The sequence below is a fragment of the Ostrea edulis genome, chromosome 2, assembly GCF_947568905.1.
Source record: "Ostrea edulis chromosome 2, xbOstEdul1.1, whole genome shotgun sequence".
NCBI lineage: Eukaryota > Metazoa > Mollusca > Bivalvia > Ostreida > Ostreidae > Ostrea > Ostrea edulis.
The window spans coordinates 104,393,125-104,417,142 of NC_079165.1; the positions used below are offsets into that span (position 1 = coordinate 104,393,125).

Genomic DNA, 24,018 nt, shown 5'->3' on the forward strand with positions numbered 1-24,018 from the left:
TGATCTAGGCATTTTGCATGTGATCATAACGGTGCACCGATCCTTCTCTTATCTAAGATTAGAACAGCGATTTCATTACTGATCATTTCTCGGAGACCAGATTTTGAGTGGGAGGTAATGCATTTTTGAAAATTCCCCATCACAATGGAGCTTTCTCATAACTAAACTTTACCATGTGCTCAGTTATGAAAGTGTGTAATGCATGAAACCTTTAATGAAAACATCATATATAACAGTAAGTGTTGGCATGATAAAGAACCCTTCATTGGTGAACAGCCCAGAGCAACTAGCTTGGGTCAACATTTGTGGTACTCCACCTATAGCTGGCGACACGAGTAAAAGATTTCATAAGGAGCAGGCTGTCCAGCGGCCCTAAAATTCCTAATTTTTTTCAGTTTTGCTAAAATTCCTTAAAAAAATGTAAAATTCAAGGGGAAATCCTAAAAAAGCCCTTATTTTTCATGTCAATTCCTACTTTTTTATCAGTCTTGAAAAATCAAAATGCATTCATACAAAATGTGTGTTATTAACGTAGATTGCAGTTCTTATTCAGATAATGCTGATGCAGTGAAAGGCAGTTGACCTGTGGATCCATGTGTCAAGCTTGTTTATTGGTTGTGACTTTGTGATAAAGAGTTGAGATTTTAGGTTATAGCCAATGATAGCTGAGACCATGGAACACTGGAATACGCCCTTCCTGTACTTACATCTTATTTGTGTGTCATGTGAGTTTCTTTATTGTCAAATTTGACAAGGTAAGTCCTTTTGAATAATTAAAACTTCCGCAATTTGGTTAAAAATTCCTAATTTTAGCCCTAATTTAGCCCTAATTTTTTAAAATTTTACCCCTAAAATTTGCCCTTATTTTTTGTCCAAGGGTGCTGGACAGCCTGAAGGAGGTATAACTCCAAACAAATGGAAAATGTGTGTACATCCTTTGTGAATTTTAAATCTGTATTCTGCTGTTCAAGCCTTGATGGCTGTAGTGGATATAGTATAGTGCAATGATCTGCAGTTGTCTTGAGAACTGTCAGTCATTTAGACTTGCACTAGGAGTGGTGGTAATTTAATGTTCGTTTTGGGGAAAAAAAACCAAGATGTGTTTGTGAAACACATGCCCCCATTTGGCAGCACAGTAATTCTGATATCCAAAGGAATACACATGTGAAATATGAAAGCCCTATCACTAATCATTCAAGTTATGGCCTAGGTTAAGTTTTTCAAAAGTACTGGGTAAGTCAAGGTCATGACAAACATTTTGGTACCAAAAGAAAGATCTTGTCACAAGGAATACATATTTGAATTATAAAAGCCCTATCGCCATTTATTCAAAAGTTATATCCATGGTTTATAAAGTTTTTGCAGAAAAATGGACATACCAAAAACTGTATGCCCTTGAATCTCCAATTATGGGGGCATAATAACCATTTAGAGACATATATAGGAAACAAATGCACATGACCTTCGAATTGAAAGAGGAAGATATGAATTTACAAAAACCAATTCTGGCCAGAAAATTTCTTTAGAAAGAAACAAAAGAATATGTGAATTATGTAACCTTAATTGTGTTGAAGATGAATTTCATTTCCTTACTGATTGCCCATTCTATGTTGAAGAGAGAAATATATTTTTTAATGGTATATACAAGCTCAACAAAAATTTTATCTATCTAACAAATAAGGACAAATTTACTTGGTTGATGATTAATGAAGACAAACCAGTAATTGTCAAATTGAGTGAATATTTAGTGCAAACTTTCAGAAAAAGAAGTAATGCTTTAAAACTGCAAAAATCATTATAGTTTATTATTCATATATTGGTATAATACTGATACTGTCCATCTACTTGTATATATACATGATTAGCAATTCATATATGTATGTACTTGTTTCCCCAACATGCTGCATCCACACTCAGTTTGCAGTCTCTGTAACCTGTAGTTAATGTTGTAAACTTTCTTTCTTTTTTGAATTTCCTTCTTTATAAAATGTCTTACTGTTATGCCCTCTGGGCCAAAAATTGGAATAAACTTATCTTATCTTATCTTATCTATAGGAAACAAGACACAAACCTTTTAAAGCACATTTCTATAAAGGATGATGAATTCAAATTATGATTCAGAAGCTCTTTACAGATATTGTATGTGCTCAAACTGATTGTTGTGGCAACTAGTGTGCATTGTGAGTTATTGCTTTTATATAGAGGATGTTTACAATATAAAAACTGAGGCGATTCAACATGTTCTGGTGTATTTCCGTGTTCATGCAGGATCTCTTTCTGCTACTCTGAACGTACGAAACTTGCTCTGAACATATGAAACTTGCAAGAAGCCAAATATTCTCCTAACAAATCGTATACATGTATAATATTTAGTACCATTGAATATTGCTACACTAGCTGTTAAAACAATTGAAAACTTGTCATCAAATGGACTGACTTTTCGTGAAACGGCAAGACCATTACACTGTCAGGTAGTTTCTAATAAATTTGAATTATTCCATCAAAAATATGAAATTCAGAACCGATAGATATATTAAAAATCACTTTTGTAAATAACTTGGTGTGTATAATTAAGCATATTCATAAACAATAACCATTTTGAATTACGATCTATATAGACGGAATATTGTTGATTCTCCGTTATGTTCTTGTGGTATGAAAGAAGACGCTTATCATTTCTTCTTTATTTGCAGTAAATATTCAAATGCTAGATATAAATTAATGGATAGCTTGCTGAGGTTAAATGATCTAGTTATTATCGATTTCCACCTTCTACTTTGGGGAAATAATGCTTTATCTTCCGAGTTAAACAAGTGTATTTTTTCTTATGTTCAGTCGTTTATTCATGAAACCAAAAGATTCAATGGATGTTCAATTTATATTTTTTGTACATTAATTTTCTACAATAATATATTTTTAAGAAGAACTCGTAAGTTTTTTTAATATTTATTTTTTTTTTTTACTTCACTCAATCGACATACATTTGCTCAAAAGTAGATATACAAAAGAATATGAATATATTTAAGGTACATATATATATTATAATGTTCATTTTCTTTTTATGAGAGAAAGAAAAGAGAGAGAGAGAGGGAGTCAATTGACTAATGGAGACCATTTTTCCCAGTCCATTTTAAATTTATCTAATAACTCGTAAGTTATTTGAACTTGTTTCTGATCCTTTTGTATATCATGTATGTACAATAAAATATGTTCAAATCAAACAATAACAATTGCAACACATATTGAAATCACGCAAAGTACTCTTTCAATACCCTAGTACTGTTCTAAACCATATAAGCAATTTTACAAGTCTTAAAGAATTCTTAGTTTGGTATAAAATGAAACCTCAGTAATTATGTACAGTGCCTTGTACCCTATAACAGAGGTACAATGCATAGACAGGTAAATGTAATCAAGAATCCCCCACCCCTCAAGTTCTCACTATATAAAGCTTCCACTCTTGATGGTGCACAAAACTTTTAAAATGTACATGAACTTTTTGGACAAAGACCATACATAAACAAGTAAAATTTCATCATTAATATTGTGCATTTAGTAAATAGTATGTCAACATGTAGCCAATTCTTATACAACTTCATAAGAGTATTAAAATACTTTTGAATGGGCCCCTCAAACATTAAAGTTAGAGACATGTTAATTTTTCCTTTGCTTTCAGTGAATTGTGGTCACTATACTGAAACTGGAGCAAACTTGCTTCTGGAGAATATCTGAAGATTTTGAGTAAAAATATCCCACACAGACATTTTCCGTTACATTCAATTGTAAACTGGAACAAATCTAATCAACTTTTGACAAGCTCCCTACAAATATCTGTCCCAGAAACCTTACAATAAATCACGTTAACTCGTCAAATGTTACTCAATTATATATCGAAGTTTAACTGACATCTCTCCTGAAGAAAAGAATTACTTAGGTTTGTTATTTTTTAAATCATGATATTTTCCTGTAGTAAGAAAGGAAGAAAGCTCTGTGTAAATCTTTTTTAATATATAATACTAAAGGGTAACATTGTAATATGTACAACAATATCACACTAATATAACAAATTACAAAATAACAATAAATGCACCACTACATGTAAGAAAGTATTTTCAAGCCGTTTTGTTGGTCAGTGTCCTAATACATAACATTTATTTTTATAAAAAAAAAAATTAAAAAAAAAGCAACAACAACATTGTTTCAAAGTGAATCATGGTTTATAAATAGCAACTTGTTAGAAAGAGAACATGGACTTTGCATTATACATACCGGCAGTACTTTTGACCCAGGAAATGTTAGTACAAGTGTCTCAAAAGAAAATGCTAAGTATTTTACTCCTTCAACTTTATGAATACCATGAGGAAATTTCTCTTAACTAAACCCTTATTGTGCCCTACATAAAATGAAAGACCATCATTTGAGTGAAGTTGAATCTGCACTACAAAAGGATGCTGGCAGACTATGGCCTTACTTTTATGTAAAACTCCCTCTGTGGCATCATCAGGGTAAAATGGCCGACATTTGAACATATTTGCAACTACACAAGGATGTATGCATAATATAGCCTAAGGACTTACAACACATGTCTGGTAACTACTCACAAACAATGGGGGTCTTTTGAATGATTTTATTGATACATTTCTTTGTGCATATTTACCCCACCCTTGTGGTCTCTGCAACAGGATGCTTGCATAGTAATCCAATGAAGTAAAACATTGTTACTGAGGTAAAAATCTGATATATATATAATACTCTGACCTACAAGGATTGTAGTTGGCCTTGGCTCCATTGTCTGAACAAATCTGAGGCTACACACATCAAGAGTATTTTAATTTTAAACATTACTTTCAATGTATAGACCTAATTCTTATGAGATGAAACCTTGGAGACTGATACCCCCCCCCCGAGCCATGGTTTGAACAAACTTGATATAATATATATTAGCATATCATAGCCCTTTTGCTCTTCAAAATGTTTTCCTGTGTATGACTTTGGACCTCCTCCTATTTTTCCTTAATATTTGGGGATGGCCTTGCATTTCAAAAGTAAATGACTCCCTGTCACTCATATACAAAATTTGGTCTAGTAGTCCTGGGGTATACCGTTAAACTTTGATTGAAAAAAGGCCTTTGAGCCGTTTGGTCCAGACTATAACCAATATCAGAGTAATTGACAAACATTATATGCATCACCGGTTCATACTTCTATTTTACACAGAAATATTACTATTCATAAATTTGTTATATGAATACAATATATTTATCTGATAATCAATTTAAAATAAAATTACAAAGATGTAAATACATTCAACTGATGAGATTTAAGTTAATAGTTTTACTTCGATTACTATAACAATTTCATTTTCCCAAATCAAATCTACAATTGTGTCTTAAAAGCAGCAACAGTAACATACATAAATAAACTTCAGTACTAAACCTAGGTGTTTTCCTCTGACAACATCACAAATGTCTTGGTTTATAATCTGAAGATACAACATGTACCATCAGGGAGTTACTTTTTGACAACTTTTTTGGCCTTTATAATTCTACGACCAGCAGGGTAGGACACACTTCTACCAGGTGAGAAATCTCGTGCAGTTATCCTTGGCAAGTTAGCGTCAGCAAAGTTATCTGAATTATTGTTAGAATTGTTGGCCCCCTCCAACCCATTGGAGGAGCTAGCATTGATACCATTCTCCGTCTCCATGGAAGGAACTCTATCGACTTCTGTGACAATGGGGAAAGAAGCAGCACCGGCCTCACTCGTAAGACTAACAGAGGAAGAAGTGGTGGGAGGAACACTGTTTATGTTGGCAAGTAAGGAGTTGGTGATAGGGGTGGTTATTGGAAGGGTAGCTGAGGTGGGGGTACTGACCTCTCCCCCTCCCACTGTCTGGTGGCCTCCCTCCGAGTTTCTTCGTAAAGAGATTGCAATGGTGTTTCCATTGGGTGGCAGTGATAATCGTGGGTGAACACTAGAGGTGTTGGATAAAATCTCAATATCAGATCTGGTTGGCAGTGTGACACTCATGTTGGCCCGCTGCTGGCCCTGAGGTTTGCCTGATTGTCCATGGAAGAACAGCGACGTTGTAGTTCTAACATCCTTAATCTCTGCTGGCCGGTTAGGATCTTGGGGAAGAGGGTGTTTATGAATGGACAATGCGTTTCGATGCATCACCGCCCCGTCTGTTGGGGGGGTGGATAGTGGTTCAGTCTTTATGTCCAGTGTATTGCTGGAAGAACTTCTAAGATAGGCCGACGGATCGTCCCTAACAGGCTGCTTCATCATCTCAAGGTTAGGTGCTGGCTTTCTGCTGTCACTAAAGCTTAGACCTTTTAAACCTGAGGCAATGCTAGTCTCCTTGGAAACCACACCTGCAGAGTCTGAAGTCAGTGGTTCAGTTCCTGTGAAATAGTATTTGTATGCACATTATAATTACATTCAGCATCAGAGATATAGCAACAGTAGCTAGAACACCAGGAAGCAGGAACACCCCCGTGCAGATTAACAATCAGCCTCATGAATTTTATCTCAGTGTATGTCACTTGTTCCCTCCCTTGCTCATCCAACCCCACAAACACATGAACAAAATATTCATACCCTGAGGTTTGAATCCCTGACCCTGGGGACAAAAGTTTCTAAATTCTAGTAAAGACGTTTTTACTTTCTACAATCATGCACTGAAAAAGATGTGCTGCATACAGGCATTCAGCATATAAGCCATATAATCCTACCCTGGGGCTGAACCTCCTCTGACACTCATGGAGTCATGAATTTCACAAATTTGGTAATGGCCTCCTTACTTATTATGATTTTGCACTTATTTTATCTGTTAGATGAATATTTTACAGATGTACTGCATTACCACTTTATAATCCATGTAGCCCAATCCTACGGTCTTGAACTCTGATCCCAAATTTTGGTAGAGACAGCCTTACACAATTTAGCAAAGTACATTCATTATGTGCTATATACAAATTTCCACAGGTAATTTTTAAATATTGCATTATATTTAGATGTTTGGGCTCAAATCATAAATTTCAACATTTTTGTTCCCCGACCCTAAAAGATGCTCCGCACTATCATGAAAGTTGGTGACGTAGTTTGTGAAAAGAAGTTGAAAAAGTTCATGACACCTTATGAACAAACAAAATGTAACAAATCACTCGAGTCATTCAGGTGACCCAAGGAGACTTTATGAATATCTGATTAAAAGTGATTTAATAAACCAATAAAGTACATTTTGTTCCCATTTTAGAATTTTCAAAAAGGGTTAAAATTGGGCAATGGGTATTTTGAACAAAAATAAGTTACTTTATCTACTTCTTCTGCCTCAAAATTTGACCAATACCGACAACAATGGGCATCATTTTTGCAGTTACTGCCCTTAAAGCGGACATAGGGTGCGTGCTTATCAATAGACTCCTAAGCTTCAGATAAAATAGTAGTAACAAATAGGGTATTTTAAAGCTTACAATACATTTTGTTAAATTGAAGGAATGGAGGGGGGGGGGGGGGGGGGGGGGGTATAGACCTATATCCAGTATTTGATGCTTAATTCTTCCAAACTATGATACAATTAATACCAAAACTTTCATGAGTAATCTGTAAAAATAAAAATAAATAACAGACACCTGGGAACAAAAGCATGATGAAACCATGATAATATAATCAGGTGTGTAACATTGTTTTCAAAACAGGGGAGGCAAGGTGAAGTTGACTTTACAATTATCTGTATAACAAAATCCAAAAGCTCCAAATCCTAAATCGTAGGGGAGGAAAGGGGGAAGGGCAAGAGGTTGGTCCTGAAATGTAACTCATTAGTTCCTTAAAATTTGAAAGAGTTCAAATAGTGTGCAAATAGTTCACTCCTTAAATTTTATAATTCCACTATGATTCAATACATTTTTTTGTACTACTACATGTATATAAACAAGAGGTCCATGGGCCACATCGCACACCTGACACACAGCCCATAGTTCAAGATTTTCCTTACATATTTGCATGTAAAACTTTGATCCTTATTGTGACCCCAACCTACCCCCGTGGGCCATAATTTTTACAAACTTGAATCTGCAGAATGTCAGAAAGCTTTCATGTAAATGTAAACTTTTCTGTCCCAGTAGTTCTTGAGAAGATTTTTAAAGATTGTCCCTAGATATATTCGTATGTAAAACTTTGATCCCCTATAGTGGCCCTACCCTATCCCTGGGTACCATGGTTTTAACAAACTTTATTCTGCACTGTGTCAGGAAACTTAATGCAAATGTAAAAAAAAAAAAAAAAAAAAAAAAAAAAATGCACTGTGAAAAATGTACATCCCATGTATTTTCTTTTTCATTATCATTATTTTTTTTTTATCAAACTGCACCTGAGTGTTTGAGGTGGATTTGTGGGATTGCATTCTCCACTTCTTTTTTCTGAAGTTCCCAGGTTGGCATATTTACAATAGGTGTGTCACTGGAGGAGAACCAGGCCAGGTCGAAGCAAAGCAGACTGTTTAGCTGTCGTTCAGACTCCTGTAACAACTGTTAAATAGAAACACACACATCACAGTCTAACATAACATCACAGTCTAACATCACAATCTAACATCATCTATATCTTGATCAAGTAAATGGAGTAATCCGTAGTCAAAATCAGTGTGCCAAGAACAACCTAACAATCAGTATAAAATGTCAGACAGCATTTGACCCAATGATAGGTTGCATTGGCAAACTATTGTTAAAACAACTATAGAATTTGTGAAATGCTGACCTCATGTTTATAGTGTTAGAGACTTTACCTTCCTACTAGCTCTTGCCAGTAGACCCTTTCACAGGAAGAGTATCGTACTGTTAGGCTAGAAGTCCTGGGTTTGATTACCAGCTAGACAAATATTGCCACTGTTACAACTCATTTTTCTATCATGAATTTTTAATGTGTTTTGAATGAATTTTAACCCTCTATCTGATTTCATTTCAAAGTTTGTAAACATAAAAGCAATAACGCAACCTCCAACTATTCATAGGGTTTCTGTGAGTTAAGCATTTGCGACCAGAGTTCTATTCTATATGAATATGCAGTCATCCATTCAGACACATAGGTTTCCTCGGGTACTTTGATTTCTCTCACATCAATGAATATCCAAGTCAACAAGAGACATGAGTAACAAGCATTCTGAGAGTATTGCATAGCAATACATAGTCCCCTAACAGAGGCAAAAATTATTGGACTGCAACAGTATTCCAAGTTCATTATGAGACTAAGGTTATGGTAAAAGGGAAGATTGGGAAATCAGGATAGGAATGGTTGGATTGAATTGAATATTTCACTCATATAGAGATGTCACCACTGCCAGTGAAGGGCTGCAAAATTTAGGCCTATGCTTGGCGCTTATGGCTATTGAGCAGGGAGGGATCTTTATCGTGCCACACCTGCTGTGACACGGGACCTCGGTTTTTGCGGTCTCAGCCGAAGGACCACCCCATTTAGTCGCCTCTTACAACAAGCAAGGGGGTACTGAGGACCTATTCTAACCCGGATCCCCATGGGGATGGAATGGTCTTTGTACATGGAATGGTTGGAAATCAACTACTGTTCATGTACAAAGACTAGACCATAAAAAATTCAAAACTGATCTGTAACTTGTTATGGCAATCATCATGATGTACTGAATATCAAATGAATATCTGTAAGCACAACAACAAAAAAGTCTGGAAAACTGATAATTCATGCTATTTTTTTAAAGTCCAAGGATCATAACTTAGTTAAAAATCAACGGACCGAGACGAAATTCGAAATTGATCTGTAACTTGTTATGGCAAAGCAATATATCACATATCAAATGAATATCTGCAAGCACATCCAAAAAAAGACCAGAAAACTGATTTACAGGATTGACAGAGAGACATACAGACGGAACGCAAAACTAAAGTCCCCTTCGACTTAGTCGGTAGGGCACTAAAAACTGCAGAACTTGTTGTTAAAGAATCAATAAATGATACTAAAAATAAGGAAAGTTTAAACTTAAACTATTCTTTAAAGTTGCTAATACACAATTATAAGTATATATGAGTAGACCTTGATTCGTAGACTCGGGTCATGTGTGGTCTTGACCAGGCTTAGTTTTCTTTGATGGTCATCTATACTGGTGTTTATAGATTTATGCTTCCTCAGTTGATCCATAATTGGTCTTTTGATGGCTTCAATATCATTATGTAAGCGTCTCTTCATCTCCTCCTGTCGACTTTTCAGCTGTGACCGCAGCGCCTCAAACTCCTCTTCAATACTTCTTTGCACATGCTTTTCATTTTCCTATACATGTAAATCAATACCAATGTATATTCAACCAATTTTGAAATATGTTAAAATACTTGCAGTAATGTACTAGTTATACATATCTATGTAAAGTGTTCATATTGAACACAGTTTTGCGATATTATGATGCATTTCATGATACAACACTGGTATATTAAGTAGCAACTTTCATTATATGTTATGTTAAATACACTCGATATGAACAATACAACCATCAACTGATTCAAACAACCAATGACATTTCATAACATATCAATGTGCTAAAATGTCATTGGTGGATTGAATCAGCTAATGATTGGGTTATGCATAATAAGTGTCTGTGACGTATACTGGGAATTGTTGCTTGATTTACTAACATATTGAAACATAAATTTATCTCCCTCATCACCTGACAAATACTTCTGGTTTTTAATCAAGTCATGACTACTTACATCAATCCCACCAAGAATTTCACCCAAAATTTGAATTCTGTCACTTAACATCACACTTTTCTTCCTAATTTCTGAAAGAGTTGCGAGGATGGATGTCTGAAAAGAATAAAAGATCTACAGACATGTACATGAAAATTAAAAATATGCAATGTTTATCAATGATTGTCAAATTTCAATCTTGTATAAAATCTGCATATATCTTTTTTTACAGGTTATTGCTTAATCAAAATCTTTAGTTTTATATTATCTTACTGTTTGGTAATCAAGTTAGTTTGGTGGAAAGAAATGACATCAGCAATCACAAAGAAGCTCCTGCTTGACAGTTGTTCACAATTGTTTTACTGTGTTGATAACCTTCATATTCTTACAGCTTTAAGTCACATAAGAATCTAGTTTTATGTTGGAGCAAAACTCTAGATAATTAATAAATCACACTCAGGGTCCATAATATTTACTCAAAACTTAAGTTGCCCTGAACTTGCGCACCAATTAAAGTACTTGAATTAGCAAGTGGTTATATGTAATATCTCAGGTTTCCTCTGTTCACACACACATTGGCATTAAAAGTCACATGGCAGGTGGCCCTTTGGGCCCCTTACTTACCATATTATGTCAAACTGAAACTTTGACAAGTGTAGACAGGGTTTAAAACTAACTTTGAAAACTTTGGTAACAATCCTAGCTACTGAACCTTGTAATTATAGGGGCCCACATCAAAATTCAGCTGCCCACTGACTTGAACACCTTTTATTTGAAAAGTATTTTCATGTTTTGTTATGCTGTTTGGTTTATACGACATGCAACCGGCAACAAACAATCGGTACCCTGTGACATTTGATGGCATTACAGAAAAGAGTATCACAGTGAATACGATAAGACAAAAAGATAACGGAAGTTTGAAATCATGGAAGACCAACCGACCACAACTCAACACCCCGTATCCCATGCATGCGACGAGCATGTTTCCCAGCCTTTTTCCTGAAGAAGAGGTATCAAGTATTAATTCACAATATGAATAAATTACATTCGCATTTTATAGCCACATTCGGTTGGTCTTCCATGATTCCAACAACTTCCGTTGTCTTTTTGTCTTATCATAATCACCCTGATACTCATTTCTGTCAGTTTTTTTTTTGTTTCTTGGGTTCACTGATCCCATCTATAAACTAATTCAAAATCACTTAGACGCTTTGCAGAGAAGTGATTCTAAAAGTTAATTATGAAGCGCTTTGCTGATCAGCAACTTTTTCTAAAGAAAAAAAAACCCAACAAAATGATCTGACAAAATTGAAAAGCAAATATTTTTTTCGGAAATTTTCAAATTGTTATGTGGGCAACTTGAACCTTAATTTTAATTTGTCCACTCGAAAATTTAGTCGCAAATGGCGAGTGGACGACTGTTAATTTCAAACCCTGGTAGATTGTTTATTTTCATATTATGAATATGATCATCCATACCTGAGACCGATGGAGTTGTTCTTTGATGGGACTAAATCGATGAGATGCACCTGTATCTCTCTGGCTGATACACTTACATTCTTTACAAACTGCCTGGTTACAGGACAAACAATAAAAATTTAAGTGTTCTTTATGCAGACGACATTGCCCTGCTGAATCTGATACATCCTTACTCCAACTTGCATCATTAAATGAAACTTCTGCCTCTGCCTTGTAGACACTAACAACATTGTCCAGCACACGATTCACTGGAAATTGGTCAACTCCTGTCCTTTCAAGTGGAATCTTTCTCTGACACAAGGGGCAGTCCACATATCGTTGGGGCCTGTAGCTTGTGTATTGTTCTCTTGCACTAATAATGCCCTGTAAACACTTTCTGCAGAAATTATGACTGCATGGCAACATCAATGGTTCATCGAAGAATTCTAGGCATATCGCACACATTAGTTCTTTATCCATCGCTATTTAATTAGCCCGTGACCTCCTTCAAACCCCACGAAGAAAAAGAAAGCCCTGCAGGGTATGTTTACAGCTTACAAGTTACATACTCTGGCTAAGTGGTTTAACGTTGTGAAATAAGAAATGGGGAAAAAAAGACATTCGTTAAGAGTTAAGCTGCTAGAAATTTTTGTTTGTTTGCCAAGTGTGGCACCTGTAACATTGGTTAATTTTTTTCCACCAGTCTCCCATCGCGTCGCCGCGTCAATTTCCATCAACTTCTTCTTTTTTTGGAACATGTCGAAAAAAACGTTCAAAAGACTCTCAATTTTTCAAAACAAAACCAAACAACCCCAATCGGATATAAACGAATATATCGGATTCACTAAAAATGCTCCGAAAAAGGCCGAATGATGTTCGAAATGCTTGTTCATAAAAATTGAATTTAAGAGTGCCAAGTCAAAACAACTGACTACAATTTTGACATAGTGCATTGAATATATAAAATAATTTATAACATTACTATCATCATGCTGATTATGGTATTCAAACAAAAAATTATTAGGGTATGGTTAACGATCGTCTTTCAATTTTCAACGATCGGCTGTATATTTCTGAGCCGTAGTAGGCACAGGTACTCGACGTTTTAATAATATTATGTTTACTGGAAGACCATTTTTTTTATTATGAGATATATAAAACATCGAGTGCCTGTGGTAGTAGGATAGAAATAAAGATCTTGTTTTCGTGGGCGATGCAGCATAGCCTCCTCGGTCTCAACATGTTGTTTGTATGGCAAGACCTTTTACTATCTATTCGAAAAATAAGTTATCTCTTTAAATCAAAGAGATGTGTCTTATTTTATTTAGAGAGATATCTCTTTAGAATGAGAGATATCTCTTAATTTTAAGAGATATCTCTAAAAAGATAGGCCTATCTCTCTCATCTAGAGATATATCTCATTCACTTTGAGAGATATCTCTTTTACTTTTAAAGATATATCTTACACTTAGAGCTATATATCTTTCACTTAGAGGGATATCTTTTTCACTTTGAGAGATATCTGTTTTACTTTGAGATAGATCTCCTTCACTTGAAGAGATATCTCTCTAAGAATTCCTAGAGAGATATCTCTCGAAGTATTAGAGATATTTCTTTAATCGTTGAAAAAGAGAATCTCTTATAGAGAAAGAGATATTTGTTTCCAATATTTTTTATTAGTTTGAATACTTAGGAATTCTCCCTAAACCGGAAGTAGCAACAACCACGCAAAAGCAAATCTTATCATGATGGCTGCAATTTCGGGCGAGGATTTTGCGTTTACCGCATGTGAAATGTATACTGTTGACAAAAAGCAAAGACAATGAATTGATAAAATATGTGAGATTGGGACCAGATTTACATTTACAGCTATACCAAATTACGTTTCCTCAACCACCTCTTCAACAGTTTTTCGCCATTCTAACTCTAGAAGTATTTTGATTGGTTAAGAAATTTATAGCAATCTCTCATTCAGAGTGAGCACTGTAAGGATCGACAACTCTGTATGAGAGATTGAAGAAGAAATAGGGTTGTACATCATATTAATGGCAATGCAACAGGGAGAAGTCGTTATGATCACCGGGGAGGGGGGGGGGATCAAAGCGCTATCTCTTTGAGTTGAAGAGATATCATTTTGAAAATTTAAAGAGATATCTCTCAAACTTAAACAGATATCTTTTTCTAAATTGATAGATAGATATATATATCTACGCTAGAGAGATGTCGCTTTCTCTTTGAAAGATATATCTCTAGCTTTGACAGATACCTCTCAAAGAGAAAGAGATATCTCTCTAGCGTAAATAGATATCTCTCTAACTTACCAGAGGTATCTTTATAAACCAATAGAGATATCTCTCTCGTGTAAAGAGATATCTCTCTAACTTACCAGAGATATCTCTACAACCAATAGAGATATCTCTCTAGTGTAAAGAGATATCTTTCTTATCTAAAGATATATCTTGTTTATATCTTGCCTTCCTCAAACTTTTTTTGCGTTTATTACACGCTTGATCGAGACATGCTAAATCAGACTATAATATTAGCCATCGTCGCAAATCACGAACAATAACCCGTGGTTTGCGATGATGCAGTATAGCTAGGTCAATGGAGTATATAATATATATATATATATATATATATATATATATATATATACACACACACACACACACACACACACACACACACACACACACACAAATGCAATTCCGGTTTATTAGGTGATGAGATTCATTTTTTGATTAAATGTGAAAAGTTTGCTGATGAAAGAAAATCTTTTTGTGATGCTATAGAAAAAAAACAGTTAATTTTTTTACCAAACTGAATGATGAACAAAAATTCATTTACATACTATGTTCTGAAGAGCCATCCATTCTAAATATAACTGGAAAATTTATTTTGAACAATATATGACACTGTATTTGTATATAACTATGTGTTATGTAACCACTTCTTTCTTTACTTGTATATGTATATGTACATTATTTATGTGTATTTTCATGCTGCCCCTTGAGGGCCCTTGATTGGAAATAATTATAGTTAGTTAGTATATAGCCTACATGGGCCTAGACCTGTATGCCCCGGCACGGACGCGCACCACCGCGGTCTCTGCTTTTATTTAGAGCCAGTGTGCACGTACTTTAAAAAATTATGACTATGTTGATACAGCTTTTTGAATGATTTTTGTATTACACGATTATGGCTTTCATCCAATCGTATTATAGGATTAGTGTATTTATAAATGTCTTTAAACTTGATACTTTTCCAATTTTATCCGAATATATGTTTCAACGTTAGCGTTTAGTGTGATGCTAATGTAAACATTGCATATTCATTCTTCCGTCAACTGTTGTAATAGACAGATGGATTCTCCGGACAGGGATAACTTCTTTGATAAATTTGTTGATAGGAAAAAGATTTTTGATAAGCAAGATTGCGTACAGTGCTTTCAACACTTTGACGTAGACAGGTGAGTGAAACACATACATGCAGACAATAGACTATATTTTTCATAAAATCATTTTTATTCCCTACATGTTCTCGTGTAGAAATTTTTCTGAATATTGTGTAAAAATTAAACTCAGACAAAACGTTGTGTTTGAAAAATAGTATGCCTTTTAAAAAAATGTATTCAAGAGTTTCAGTTTTAATTGGTTTGGAAGGAAATCAACATCAGTTCCTCTGTCTACTATATAGATCTATATAGAACCAAATATTTTTTTCTGGTATAATTTATAATCATTAACCCAAGTATTTAATGGATGTAAGAAAGTTATGATAGCAATAGAAAATATGGTAGAATTTACAGAAAGTTTGATTGTTTAGATTTTATAAAAAGTACAGAATTAAACGGTTTTTTAGAATTCTATAAAATTTAATTGCATACTTTAAGTATAGCATTTAACATTGCTATCTTTCTTTGTATTTGCACCCATTATCACTTAATTTCCCTAATAAATGAAACTACTAAGTAGGTTTATATGCTGTTTATACATACACATGCACATTATACAAATGAATTGATCATGTCTATTTTAATATTGTAATTGAATCAGTTTAAAGTCATGGGATATAAGTTATCATGTGATATATGTGAACAAAATTAGATTCAGGTTGAAATAGATAACTCATTTGGAGTATGAATTGTCTCTGCATACTTTAATTTAAGTTTATAGCTGGCCAAAGCAGAATGCATGATAACACTGCAGGAAGTAAAATTAAAAATGATTTAAGATACTTTGTCAGATAACCTGATTTTCAACTTGATTCCAACCTGCAGGGGGTTTGTTGTAAACATCCTCATGCTGTTATGGGCCTATAGTATAGATTAAAATATCCAGTAGAGAAGATAGAAACAGTTAGGGCTGAAACGATACACCCCCTTCACGATACGATACATATTGCAATATTTATGCCACGATTCAATACTTTCAATACAATGCAATTTACAGAAGAAACCAATAATAACATTGAAGAAAAAATTAATTATCAAGATTCAAAATCATAATTTTAAAAGCAGAACTGCCAAACGGTTAGATGCCTGTTCACTGTAGTTTAAACTGACATAGTTTATTATTATTTTCGTCAACCTCAAGGCAAACAACAGTTTGAACATTATTTGACGCTATTTTTTCCCTCATGCAGGTAGAAATAATATGTACTGTCCGAGACTGAATGTATTTTACTGAACCCGTTTGTAATAAACGTATCGAACCGAAAATCGAGGCAATGAATCGAATATTGAATTGAGCGTTTATATTGAACAGTATCGATATTTCTGTGAATCGTTTCAGCCCTAGAAACAGTACTGTCAAAGTTTAGTGTGGATGTCAGTAAGCATTTGTGTATGTTAAACATTGACAATTATAATGAACTCATTTTTGTTTAGGAAATTGAAATGACAATCTGACATGAGTAATGAATGCATGCATTTAATATAAAGACTGGCATGTGTCAAATATCTTGATTTTTATGGAAACAATTTCTACAATTGCTACTGCACTGTTTATCATGTTTTGGAGTAAGATGTGCATATATATGTATAGGTATGCATTAATTTCCTGCAGAAATGTGTTTAACGTTTGAAATCATTTGTTTTATTATATCATTTTCGTTACTTATCCTAGAATTAAGGTTGTCATATTTTAATTTGCTAATCTATAGTGTGACGGTGTATATTGGCAAATTAGAAGATGACATTTTTCTATGGCACTAATTTTTCATGGTTCAATCATTTTCTGACCAGTAACTTTTCCAAATATATGAATAAATTAATTACATGTACATCTATTGACATATTATATAGAGTGCGGATAAGATACCTATATAACATACATCAACCTGTTTGTAAAGAGACATTTAATTAAATATGCCATGTAAAGTGATTAAATGTATCGATCAATTTTATGGAAATGTTTTTCTATGATTATGTGTTGAATTTAGATTTAAATGTTTTATCTTTTGTGAAATTGCCTGTACACAATCTAATTTCATAAGGTAGAACAGTTTTTCCAGTTCATCTTGTATACAAAATTTTGTATCAAAAAATGAAAGAATTAGTAATATATTGATGTTTGATATACAAGTCATGAGAAACGAAAGTGGTATTCATCATCAACCTAGTTAAAGTTATAAAAGCACATTTTCTTTCATTAATACATGTAGAATACTTTGGGTGGTACTTTCTAGGGTCTACAGCAAAAGAGCAGTTACAGAAACTTGCAAGTATTTTTCTTTGAAACATATGATTTACATACATGGAATACAGATCGAATGATGAAAATTCCCAGGGTTTAGCTGTTACGATTGGTCACCCCAAATATCATTTCACCAGTTTGCATTTTCCCGGTGTCCGGGTAGCGCAGAGGTAGCGCTCTCGCTTCTCACCGCTGCAACCCGAGTTCGATCCCCGTGATCGGCAGTGGTTGTCTGTGAGAGGGTATAGTGGTCGCCCAATCGGACACATGGGTTTCCTCTGGGTACTCCGGTTTCCTTCCACATAAATGATCCCCTAGTGCAAACATTCGTGCATCAAAGGACCCCGGCCATTGGAAATAAGCTTTCGAGCTTTCATGGGTTATCCTTGGTATTTATGTATGTATGTTTGTATGTATGTACATACTGAATAAACATTTATCTGATTTATTTTATCCCTTTGACAGGGATTTTTTAAGGGTCTGTAGAGGGCCGAAATTCGGCCCCATTCCCAATGCTGAAAAGCAGGTGTTTTTCCCAAAATGATGCCTAAAAATTCCCAAATGATCATTTATCAACTTCTAGTGCAATTGATGAGAATATGCCATGAGAGGCCATCTAACCTCAGTGCCGCTCTGTTACAAAAAATTGTGACAGTTTTTTCTCTGCCAAAGACTGGAAATTAAAGCTTGTTTAAGCCAACCACATTGATAATAAAATATCAAATGGTTAACCTTTTGCTTGTTTTTCTTATTTATTTGTATAAAACAAATTTCCCAATTTCAATCAAATATTGCTATGTTTCCCAAACTTGAAGGCCCTGGCCCCTGGATTCAAGGGGTAAAAAAATCTCTCCTTGATTCATAATAAGTAAACATTGTGTGACAACTCAGAAATTCAGATTCCATTCAGTTTTATTTTCTTTGTTACTGATATTCCATATTTCAAGTCAGGAATAGCTTGCAATAAAGCCAAGTTCTCTGTTGGATTAAAAGATTATTAATGTAAATACCAGGGTAAAATGCTCAGGTGTTGCACTTAACAATATGGAAAGCTTAACTTTAGAGTACCTAAGCTGGTTAACCATTTTGTGATATTTTGAAGTGCTCTAACTGTATTAATTATTTAATAGTTGAGTTTACTTTAGAGATATGTTGAAAGTGTATGCATTCAAAAAAGAAATCTCTATGTATAGTTCAACATGAAAAATGCTAATATGTGACTTATTTGAAATATCTGTTATCAATTGATCATTTTCTTGCACCAGGCATTGGTTGGCTTGAATTGTAGATGTTTGATTCATCTGTGAAATTATCATACTGTTGTCTATAAAATAAAATTGATTGTCTTTTGATGAACAAGTGAAAAGGGGGATATATATAGAAAATTAATATTATAGATTTAAAAAAAAAAAAAGAAAGAACGTTAGGTAAAACAAAACAGACATTGTGAATCCCATACAAGTTGAATATTGCATCAAATTTACATTGTTTATTTTGTCTTTGTTTAACATGTGTATTACAACAAGTGGATTTAAAAAAAAAAAGTTTATCAACTGTATTTGACGATGTATTTATCTTATTGTTACATATAAATGCTGATGGGCTGTATTGCCCAAAGTTGTATTAATTGAATAAACTGTTATTATGTAATTTTACAGAGATGGCTTCTTGAATAAGAATGAGTTTCACTTGTTAGTGTCAGATGTTTTCTGTGATGGATCACAGTCATACAAATTGACAGAGGAACAGGAGAGGGAGCTGCTGACCCTTCTGGACCAAGATCAGGTCAGTACATAGCATACATGGGATGTAACACAGTTTGCCTTTTTACTGTGTGGTTCCTGAGAGGACTTAAAAAAATATATTTCCTTCATATTTCTATGCAATCTGACTAAAGTACAGACCTATATATACATAATACTATAGGTCTGTACTTTAGTCAGATTGATTTCTATGTAATGTTGTAAACCCCTATTGAGGCGTCGTCCTGGCCCTGGGGTATGTGTGTCATGATATGAAGATAATTAATTGTATCTATACTATATAAAGAAGCTTTCAAGTAATATCTGGCTTATATCTCTATGTAATGTTGTAAACCCCTATTGAGGCCTCGTCCTGACCAGGGGTATGTGTGTCATGATATGAATAGACTTAATTATATCTATACTATATAAAGAAGCTTTCAATTATCTGGCTTTTCCAGTATAGTGGTTCTTGTGAATAGAATTTTATTACACACTCCATCCTATATATGAATTAATTCACTATTTCTTTATTATCTCCCCTTGGAGAAGAGCCTGACCTTCCTTAAAACAAACTTGAATCTGATGGGTACTAAACTTCTCAGCTTATGTGTATTTTAGTCTTTGTATCTTAAGTTTAATTACCAGTACACATACATTTATGTATCTTGTTTTATTAATTTGATACAAATCTATTCATTGGGAGAGCTTCCTGATAAAAAAAAAAAAACACGTCATTGTTGTAAACTTAAATTTTACATTTTCAAATTCTACTCTAGAATCACTTGACCAGTTTCACCTAAACTTGGCCCAAAGTATCCTCAAATAAAGGGGGTTCAAATTACATAAAGATCATGCTCCTTTCCAAGGGGGGACAATTTGGAAATCAGGAACTTATTGTTGTGTTTCTAGAAAATCTTCTCAAGAATCACTGTTCCAGAAAAGTCCAATTTTACTTGAATGAATTAAAGCTTTGTTACATCATAGTATGGGTGGAAGTTTATTCAAACTATGACCCCCATGGCTAAGATGGAGGCTGCAAATGGGGTTTAAAGTTTTACATAGATATTTATAGAAAAAATCTTTTAAAATATTCTCTGGAACCACAAAGGTAAAAAAAAAAATGTGAAATTAATTATACATGTAGTATGTAATATGAAACCATCCTCAAGTAGCATAAATTCAGATCTGTTCACACACAGACCCACAGGATCAGGATTGGGGCAAAATAGGAGTTTAAAACAATGGAATATATAGGGGAGGGAAATCTCTATTTATAGAAACAAGTTCAATTACAAATAAGGAGTGAATGTTTGTTGTGGTTTGTTTGTATTATGGAGATATAAATCATTTGATACAAACAATCAAAACATTATTCCTTCCAAGATAATGTATTCAATGTTTCTTGTGGTTTGTTTGTATTATGAATAAACCATTTAACACAAACAATCTAAACATTACTAGATAATGTATTATATGTTCTATAAGGCTCTATATAGTAACTCTTTGGTACCCTAACCAAACTGATGTTTTGAATTTTTTTCTATTTAAAACCAAAATTCAATGTCAAATTTCCTTGTTAAAAATTATTCCTGAAATAAAGTTGTTGGATATATTTAGGTTTTTAATGGTAATGTACATATATATTGCCCAGGGTGAACTGTCTATTCTGTCCCAGACTTACATAAGAGGAAATCTTGAGACTCATTCTTGTTAGACCTCCTGCAAGGAAATTGATCCAAATATAGAAATCTGTGACGTGTTTGATCTGAATTAAGCTCCACTGTGTTGATTTCTCCAGGAAAGTTCCAAAATTGGCGCTGCAAATTAGTTCTCATTATCTCTTATCATTTTCTGCAAACATGGAAGAAAATATTTCTGTCATTAATTGGCTTATAAATCAATCTTTGCCTCTACAAACAAGAGTCGTTGTGAGTTTGTTGAGGAACAGAGCAAATTTATCCACCATTTTGTAGGTGATGGAGTCATGTTTGAACAAATACAGCACTTAAGTCATTTTACATTAATCTTATGGTATATAGAATAGAATTTTTGAGAAGTTTGATTTTCTTGCTAGGAGGAGGTTTATAGTTTGTAAGCTTATATATAGTCAATGAGAGTCATTTGAAACTTAATATCATTATTAAAGATAGTAACATATGTAGATAGCTTTTTGATTTTTGTCTATAAAATGTCAGGATTGGTTTGAAAATATTTGCACTTTAAACTTGTTGATCAATCATTCATTGGTATGTATACTGCCACTCTAGGGAATTGATTACTTACAGTGTTAAGAACAGGAGTTGAGTAAACATTTGTGATAGTTGCACACTATGATAATAGAGATATCAAGTAGGTCTTGGAAGTTCCAATCAATACTATTACTAACTACAATCACAGGACAACATGCTGTGTGTAATTCTACATATGACATCCTGATCTTAAGAGTGTGAACAATAAAATTACATTTGTAAAAAGTATCCTGTATAAAGGACTAGTGAGGATCTTTCTGACTTTTACCACCATATTGAATTCCAATTTGTGCCTGAACATGCTGAAGAAACAGATTATCACTGTTATGTTAAATGCTAATCAATAACAGTGTGTGCATTGTGCAGACATCCTTTTCAGAAATTACATAGCGTTACTAATTTTATGATAAAACAAGCTACTGTGCAATTTTGAAGAGTAACTGTATCCAGTATTTTAAAATTTTGTTGCATGTGTTTAACACAGTGCAATAAAACAATTAGGATGAATTTTTAATCAATTTAAAGTAAACTTGTGATACATATGGCATTTTCTGAGAGCATTCTAAAACATTAACCAATTCAAGAGCACTGTGTAAAAGGGTATTTGTTCTCTAGACACGATCAAGTTGAATTTGTTTTTAGAAGGTGAACAGTTCATGAATTCTTGGCTGCTCTGTCGACTACTTAGCTAGGATGGATCATTGGATTACCTTTCTCAAAAGTACATAGCAAATTTCACAGTACAAAAGTACATAGCAAATTTCACAGTACAAAAGTACATAGCAAATTTCACAGTACAAAAGTACATAGCAAATTTCACAGTACCCAGTTGCACTATTAAAGTGCATAGGCTTTATAAAGAAAATCACTTTGAATGTTAAACACAATTAATCCCTAACATAGGTTGATTATAAAATGTAAAGATATTTCAAGAAAGTTGCTAACCTTTTTGTGCAGAGATATATGTGTTGCAAATGATAAAGATGAAACATGTAGAAAATAAGGTTCTTGTGAAGTTTTGGATTTGTAGGTTTTCCCTTTTTATAAATTCAAGATTATAACATTGTATTCTTGACAGATTTCTGTTAGTAGAAGTTAGAGATCTCATTTGCTAATTCTTCTTATAATGGTTACCGTACACATTAAGGAATGCCAAATTCATTTAAATTCCACAATAAATTACAATCGACAGCACTTGTACTGGTTTATCAGTAGAAAAATTCATTGTTATAATTCAATCTCAATAATTGTCAGACATTTGTGAAATTCCATGGATTGTTTGGAATGGATAGACCTTTAAAGGCTTAGACATTAGTCCATGTCTATGTGAAACAATCCCTGTAGGCAATCACTAGAACAATGCCAGCAATGTATAGTCTTATATGTTTCTCTAGAGAGAGCTGGAACATACCTAGCATGCAAAGAAGTAGGTACAGTTTCTACTGTCATCTGGCCCAGAAAATAAATGATTTCAGCAGGGGTCCCAAAATCTGGCATTCAAATAAGGAATATATAAGCAAATCAAAACTATGTTTAATTTGATCCGAAATTACTTTGTGTTGTATGACAGGAGCGTGAAGTTGGCATAAAATTGCCAAAAATGCCAAAATGAATGAAAAATTTCATAAATTCAGGGTGTTTTCCTTTCAGAAAACATACAGCCCATGCGTCGAGCAAATTCATATTCAAATACATTTTTCGCCTTCTCTTAATACACAATATATATTAATTGCATTTTGCTCCACGGATGGGCACACCTTTTCCTAAGCAATAATCTGGATCAAATTTAACAGTTATCAAACTCTTTTTGAAAAATGGCGGGAAAAACTCTTATTCATGACGTAATAATGCTATAAAATTAGAAATAACTTTGATTTAAGTTGAGATTGTGTACTTGGCATGTATTTAACTTATTCAAAACACAGATCAAGCTTGATTCAAGACACATTTAAATCAGAGAAATTTTTTTGGCCTTTTTATGTACACAATCGTACCTAGTTCTTTCTGTTTAATTTGCCTTGTCAGATTTGATGGGAAATTATCTCTTCATTTGGTCTAAAAATTTTGTTTGGAAATATTATACGCTTGGCTTCACATTAATTTTTATATGTAGATCACTTCAATGAAGTCTAGGAGAGCTAATACACTATCTCTGATGTCA

At 33.8% G+C, this 24,018-nt stretch overlaps 2 protein-coding genes across 2 annotated transcripts in view; one reads left to right on the forward strand and one right to left on the reverse strand.

Moving 5' to 3' along the window:
- Positions 1 to 3,987: 3,987 nt before the first annotated feature.
- Positions 3,988 to 12,930, reverse strand: LOC125681329 (nuclear factor 7, ovary-like). Its single transcript, XM_048921364.2, has 5 exons — positions 12,189 to 12,930; positions 10,731 to 10,826; positions 10,063 to 10,296; positions 8,372 to 8,528; positions 3,988 to 6,404 (listed from the first exon to the last, which is right to left on the reverse strand). Exons 1-5 carry the CDS (start codon positions 12,645 to 12,647, stop codon positions 5,512 to 5,514), a joined length of 1,839 nt encoding a protein of 612 aa, XP_048777321.1. The 5' UTR covers positions 12,648 to 12,930; the 3' UTR covers positions 3,988 to 5,511.
- A 2,529-nt stretch (positions 12,931 to 15,459) lies between these two features.
- Positions 15,460 to 24,018, forward strand: part of LOC125680903 (nicotinamidase-like) — a 24,749-nt gene continuing 16,190 nt past the window's right edge. The window contains exons 1-2 of the mRNA XM_048920699.2: positions 15,460 to 15,636; positions 19,522 to 19,648. Of these exons, the coding sequence (XP_048776656.1) occupies positions 15,530 to 15,636; positions 19,522 to 19,648 (234 nt within the window). The 5' untranslated portion in view covers positions 15,460 to 15,529. The remainder of the gene's footprint in view (positions 15,637 to 19,521; positions 19,649 to 24,018) is intronic.

Excerpts from the sequence above, each read along its gene's own strand:
- LOC125681329 (XM_048921364.2), bottom strand. The coding sequence starts at position 12,647 with ATGGATAAAGAACTAATGTGTGCGATATGCCTAGAATTCTTCGATGAA. Across the intron at positions 10,297-10,730 it reads AAATTCTTGGTGGGATTGAT|GAAAATGAAAAGCATGTGCA; the intron begins GTAAGTAGTCAT and ends TTACATGTATAG. Across the intron at positions 6,405-8,371 it reads AATCCACCTCAAACACTCAG|GAACTGAACCACTGACTTCA; the intron begins GTGCAGTTTGAT and ends ACTATTTCACAG.